The 7,122-nt window shown below is 40.4% G+C and overlaps 1 protein-coding gene across 1 annotated transcript; it reads right to left on the reverse strand.

Moving 5' to 3' along the window:
• Positions 1–6,163: 6,163 nt before the first annotated feature.
• Positions 6,164–6,807, reverse strand: LOC108991075. Its single transcript, XM_018965247.2, has one exon. It carries the CDS (start codon positions 6,805–6,807, stop codon positions 6,307–6,309), a length of 501 nt encoding a protein of 166 aa, XP_018820792.1. The 3' UTR covers positions 6,164–6,306.
• Positions 6,808–7,122: the final 315 nt, after the last annotated feature.

Genomic DNA, 7,122 nt, shown 5'->3' on the forward strand with positions numbered 1-7,122 from the left:
GCCTCTCCATGAACCATAAAACCACAATCAAAACATAATCGAGGCAGTTTTTCATACTGGAATTTTACCCAGACCTTCTTACCTTCTACTACAACCACTCGGCCATTGGTAACAGCTTGTTGAATTGAAATCTTAATCCGTACCCTTAGAGATCTACCCCAGCCAATACCATCATCAGAAACGTCAACCTCCAGCACGCTTCCCACTGAACTCCCAATCTGCTTCCCACAGTCCTCACTCATGCAACCCAGAGGTAAGTTCAGCATCTGGATCCAAAAAACTTCAGTGTCAAAAACCAGGTATTGTCATTGAGCTAAACCATCATACAACTTTAGTGAAAAGAGATGGTTGTCGAATAGCTAGGGACGACCCTCCATCACTCTTGCCTTGTCTGCGTGACTTGCGAAGAAGATAATGAACATATTGTTCCTTATCTCTTGTAAATTTGCCGGTCTGCTCCCCCTCCAAACCTTTGCCATTGTCATCTCCACAATTTCCTTCCCTATCTTCCAATCTAGCCAAATCTTCCTGACCAGACTCATTCCCCCTTTCTCTCGCATCAGTTCCTCCATTCCTCCAAGCTCTATCGGTGAGCTCTCCTCCTTTATAAGATGGAGGTTCTCCCACTGATCTACAAGCCATCATATACCAGGAAGATTCCCTTGAAAAGCCGTTACTACCTTTCCATCCTCTCAATAAACTTTCCTTCACAAAAAAACTCCACCTCTGCTCGAGAGCCAGAAATGATACTTAGTAGTGCCTAAAATTGACTAGGATTTGATCGTGTATAAAAGAGTGGTAATCGAACTTTTTGCAGACAATATTAGATGTAACTTTTTGCAAGGCCATACCAGTAAACAGATCCTACAAAATTACCAAACTCCATTGGATCCTTAAGAAATACCTCATTTTACATAGAAGTGTCCGCTTTTTATATGGGATGCTAATTGGTGGTACCATAAAATACGTGATTTGAAGGTAGCATGTAAACATACGAGAACTCCAACTCAAGGCTACCTATTAACGCACATGTTTCTCCTGGCTCAGACCTCACTGCCTTATAGGAGGCTTGTAGTGAAATCGGCTCCAAAGCAAAACAGAAAGGAATAACAGAGTCGTCGTAATGGAATATTGTGGAAGAGTCTAGAAATATTCCTTGTAAAAAAAATTCTCATAAGAATTACGTATGTAGCAGTGGTCTGGTATTGTCTATAAATACTGAGAAACAATGTACTGCTGTAGTAAGGGAAAAATCAATACATAAATGATTTTGTGAAACTGTAGGTCTGTTTGAGTCATTTTATCAAGCACCTTCTGTGCGACATTTTTTCCTCTACTCTTTATGGTTATTAGAGTCATAATAGGACTCACGTCCATCTCCTTCCTACCTACCTACCATGGAACAAGAAAAATTCCCACCACCCAACCCCACAATCATCAACTCAGCTTCTTATCTAGTCACTATATAACTCATCATTGATAATTACTCACTCTGGAAAGCCTAGATTCTCCCCTTTCTCAAAGGTCCCCATCTATATGGCTTTGTTGATGGAACTGTTCCCATGCTCATGCCCACCATTGATGGACTTCCCAATCCTAAACACACCAATGGATACTTCAAGATCAATTGATCATTTATGCAATAAACTCCTATCTTACTGCCACTGTTCTTGCCCTGGTCCTAGAATACTCCACCTCACACGAGGTCTGGACCACCCCACACAATCTCTTCTCAGCCCAAACCTCTAACATATAATACAAACCCAACTCCAACTAGCAACGCTAAAAAAAGGCTAAGACACAACTTCTGAATATTTCCACAAAGCAACCTCCCTTACTACCTCCCTTATTGCCATTGGACAACCCCCCTCCTCCTCAGAATTTATCATCTACCTCTTAGCCAGTCTAGGATCTGACTATGAATCTCTAGTAACATCAATTACCACTCGACCAGACCCTCTCTCTTCTTCTCAAGTATATAGTTATCTCCTGAACCATGAGTTGCGTCTTGCTCACCAAACTCATACCTTTCTCTCCGGTAGTTCACTTGTTGCTCACACCACCTCCAACAAGCCATTTTCTCCATCCACTTTATCTAACTGAGGTAGTGGACATGGCTTTTGGCGAGGATGGGGTGGTGGTCGTAACATCCCCCTTCAAATTCCAACTTCTTCTCCTCTCATACCACCAATCGACCCACTTATGAAGTCTGTCACAAAGTGGGTCACACGGCCTTATTTTGTTACCATAGATTTAATAAGGCATACCAAGCTCCAGCACCATCGTCTTTATCTACCAATTACACAGCCCTTCCAAACCCCACTACAAATCTCACCAATTGGTTCCCTGATATAATAGTTACGAACCACTTCATGGCTGACTTCTCAAATCTGAATTTGGACTCCACCCCTTATCAAGGCATTGATCAAGTCAGCATCTACGATAGCTAATCTTGCACTGGCCATTTTCAAACACCTTCTAGCAAATTACTTGATGTTCTTTAATTTCTTGAAATTTGTTATTTGTGCATCAATTTTGTTTAGACAACTCTGTTTTCTTTAAATTTAATTCATCTAGTTTTCTTGTGAAGGATTTACATACTCAAGAGGTGCTTCTTCAGGGACCTATTAGGAATGGTCTGTATATTCTTCCGTCTGATGCTAAGGTCGTGACTTCTTCTTCCTAGAATTTATCTATTGCAATTCCTCCACGTCAAGCTCTCATTGATGAAAGAACCTTGTCACAAATATGGCATTCCCGTCTTGGCCACCCTTCCCCACGTATCACATCCTTCACCTTCGGCAATTTCACCTCCCAGTTACTTCTACTTCAATTTCTTCCTCTTGTTCAGCATGTCTCCAAGCAGCCAAGTCTCATGTACTTCTCCATCCACCTCTCCCTCTCTTTCATCTCATCCTTTTCAATTTTTATTTCTTAATGTTTGGGGACCAGCGCTTGTGCTATCCTGTAATGGTTTCAAATTTTATCTCTCTATTGTAAATGATTTTACTAAGTACATCTAGTTTTTTCTACTTCATGCTAAATCTTATATCACTACTGTTTTTATAGTTTTTCTCAAGTACGTGCGTAATATTTTCTATTCAAATATAATTGCAATTCAAACTTATTGGGATGGCAAATTTCGTCATCTTCACACTTTATTTCAAAATTTTGGAATTACTCATTGGATTACGTGTCCGTATTCACACGCTCAAAATGGTAGTATTGAAAGATGCCATCGTCATTTTGTTGAAACTGGACTCTCTCTCTTAGCCCAGTCATCGGTTCCTACTAAATATTGGACTAAAGTCTTTCAAACAGTTGTGATTCTTATAAATCATATGCTCACGCCGATTCTTAATAATACATCACCATTTCAAGTTTTATTTAAGCAACTCCCTGATTACTCCTTTTTACATACTTTTGGTGCTGCATGCCGGCCCAATTTACGATCCTTCAATCCTCACCAAATAGATATGCATTCTCAACTATGTGTTTTTATGGGCTATAGCCCAGATCATAAAGAGTATAATTGTCTTCATGTGCCAACGGGTCGAATCTATATTTCTAGAGATGTCCTTTTTAATGAAACTCAATTTTCTTTTGCCTCACACGATGGCCCATCCATACTGCCCATGTCATCCACTAGGCCCAACCACTCTAACGTAAGTCAAATTCCCACTCAATCTCACCATCCCTTGGGTTCTTTTCCCACTCAGCCCACTAATCCAACCCACGAGCCCACTTCACCCAACCCAGACTTAAACACCTTCGTCATTCTCCAACCCGATATCTCTTCTTCTTCTCCAAATTCTACATCACCGCCTGTTATCTCTCCAAACCCTACTGTCTCATCTCCCTCCCCTCATCCTCCTTTCGTCCATCCCATGATCACACGGTCAAAAGCTAATATTCACCGCCCTCTCCTTAGTTCTGACGGTACCATACCATGGCCTCCCCGTAAACCTTCCATTTCCTTAACTAAGACCTGTCCCATCCCTGAAGAGCCATCCTCGTACACATAAGCTTCAAAATTTCCTGCCTGGCATGCTGCCATGGCCAGTGAGTTTGAAGCTCTTCTTCACAACCATACATGGGATCTAGTCCCTCCCAACCCCAACCAGAATATACTTGGCTCCAAATGGGTTCTCAAGACCAAAAGGCATGTTGATGGCACTCGTGAGCATCACAAGGTTCACCCTCTAGCCAAAGGGTTTCACCAGCAAGCCGGTCTTGATTACTCTGAGACTTTTAGCCTTGTGGTCAAATCGGTTACCATTCGACTCGACTTCCATCGTTGTGACTTGTCAATGGCCTCTGCATCAACTTGACATTCAGAACACGTTCCTTTATGGAGACCTAGAGGAGGACGTTTTCATGCAGCAACCAATTGGGTTTGTAAATCCTGACTTCCCTCATCATGTTTGTAAGATAAAGAAATTCATATATGGTCTTAAACAAGCCCCTCGGACTTGGTTCTCCAAGCTTAGTTCGAAACTGTTATCCCTGGGTTTTCATGGCTCACTTTCAGATTTATCATTATTTATTTTTTCTTCTGCTTCTACTTGCATTTATGTTCTTGTTTACGTTGATGATATTATTATCACTGCCTCTAATCCGTCTCTTATCACTGATTTTATTTCTATACTTCGGACCACTTTTCCAGTTAAGGATCTTGGTACATTGCATTATTTTTTGGGTATTCAAGAATGTCGTAATTCTACTGGTTTGTTTATGTCTCAATTCCGTTATATCACTGATTTACTATTCCGGACTAATATGCCAAATCCCAAACCAGTGTCCACTCCTATGTCTGCCTCGACTAAGCTCACTACTCTTTATGGATCCTCCTTTGAGGATCCACAACTCTATCATAGTGTCATTGGTAGTCTTAAATATCTAGCCTTTACTAGGCCAGATATTTCTTTTGCTGTAAATAAAGTCTGTTAGTTTATGCACTGTCCTCGTTTTCCTTATTGGCAAGCTGTCAAAAGAATACTGCGTTATCTTCATCTAACTACTTCATTTAGTCTATTTTTTTCACATGTCTCCTCGTTAAAACTTACTACTTTCTCTCATGCTGATTAAGTTGGATGCCCTGGTGATCGAAAATCAATAGGTGGCTTTTTTTTTTTTTTTGGGACCCACTTAATTTCTTGGGGCTCTAAGAAGCAGCGCACTATAGCACAATTCTTTGCTAAGGCCGAATATAAATTTGTGGCTAACACGGCAAGTGAACTTCTCAGGTTACAATCCTTACTAAAAGAATTAGGAATTTTTCTCAATGACCCACCGAGTTTATTGTGTGATAATTTTGGTGCCACATATTTATCTATCAAACCTATTTTACATTCTAGAACTAAACATGTAGATCTTGATTATCATTTTGTGAAAGACCGTGTGTTTGCAAAAGCTCTCAATGTTTCCTTTGTATCAAGCAAGGATCAAATGACCAATATACTCACCAAGCCTCTCTCCTCGGCACGCTTTTCTCTTTTACGCCCAAATCTCACTCTCTCTCTAGTACTGCCGCTTGAATCGTGAAGAGCTATTAAAACACATGTTTCTCTTGCATTAGACCTCACTGCCTCAAAGGAAGCTTCTAGTGAAATCAACTCCAAAGCAAAATAGAAAGGAATAACAGAATCCTCATAGTGGAAAATTGTAGAAGATTCTAGAAATATTCCTTGTAACAGAATTCTCATAAGAATTACGTTTGTGGTAGTGGTCTGATACCGTCTATAAATACCAAGAAACAATGTACTTCTACAGTAAGGGAAAATCAATACAGAAATGATTTTGTGAAATCGTAGGTCTGTTTGAGTCACTTTATCGAGCACATTCTGTGCTGCATTTTTTCCTCTACTATTAACTACCCTTTCATTGTTGGCCCAACTTTATTGGATTTTTGTGAGCAATTTTTAAAAACCAAACTAATTTTTCAGCCCCTCGTTATTTTTATTTTTAATTTTTGTAAAAGATCTATCAATATTAGCCCTTTGGTAAATGTTTGGAATTTAAGTGAAGAGCAAAGCTAGATACAATTTTATGATGTGCAAGTCATTTTGAAAAAAAAAATAGAATCTATCATTAATTTTTTTTTAATGTAAATCTCAAATTTACTAGTGATCACTTTTTCAAAGAAGACTGCATGCTAATATCATTTTTTAAAAATGAATACACCATTAATATCATAAAAATTACTATACAACCAGCATAGCTTACCTGATATATACTAGGAGATTGATCGTCTAAAAATATTCTTAAGAAAACAAATAACAAAAGAAAGCGTGGAAACAGACGGGTTTATATCTGCCTGGGATCGATCCCAACGGACTTGAGAGTCTCAGCGCGGGGGCGGTAGGCGTAAGCATCTTTATGGATGGGATCAGGAATCACCTGCTTCTCGGGATTATTGAACTCCTGCACATGGGCCACCTTCCTGAAGAAGGATTTCCTGATGAATTTAACGGCCTCCTCTATCACGTGGTCAGGCTCCACCACCTCTGGAATCATCTCTCTCCTCTTCTTACTGACGCGCACGTCTGGGGCGCGCAGCAGGTGTTGCATGGCAGCGTGGATTCCCAGCCCTGTAGACAGCACTATCATCCCAACAGCAACGTGCACTGGCATAAAATGTCCCATCACGGGCAACTTTCTATGGCCGTGATGGGGCTGATGATAATGAAGCTGCGCGTAATCCGCAGTCGGGGAATAGCAAGCCTTCAGCTTTAGTGAGGTTGACGTCGCGTACTTGAAGCTTCTTTCCCGCAAGCCACTCACCACCCATTTCCAATAACTCCGCATCGTATGCTATATCTACAGTCGAAACCAAGACTAAATTACCGTAGACCTAAAAGCGATCATGATCAGCGACGGAGGGGGACGTACGGAGAAATTGATATAGAGAAAACAAGACGTGTGCTTAGGAGAGTTTATGAAACTCTCTGTGTAACACTGCAACTTCAAGAGCTTGATAACGCATATGGAACGTACATTACAACATTCTCAAACATGAACTACTACAAACGATCGAGCAAACACTAGTTCATCTCAATTTGTAAGACTACCTGGTAACTCCTTTACCCAGCACGCGTATTATGATTTTATTAAGCTAGTTAA

The sequence above is a fragment of the Juglans regia genome, chromosome 2, assembly GCF_001411555.2.
Source record: "Juglans regia cultivar Chandler chromosome 2, Walnut 2.0, whole genome shotgun sequence".
Taxonomy (NCBI): domain Eukaryota; kingdom Viridiplantae; phylum Streptophyta; class Magnoliopsida; order Fagales; family Juglandaceae; genus Juglans; species Juglans regia.

What these genes read in the sequence shown, in the direction of transcription:
- LOC108991075 (XM_018965247.2), bottom strand. Translation starts at nt 6,807, where the DNA reads ATGCGGAGTTATTGGAAATGGGTGGTGAGTGGCTTGCGGGAAAGAAGC.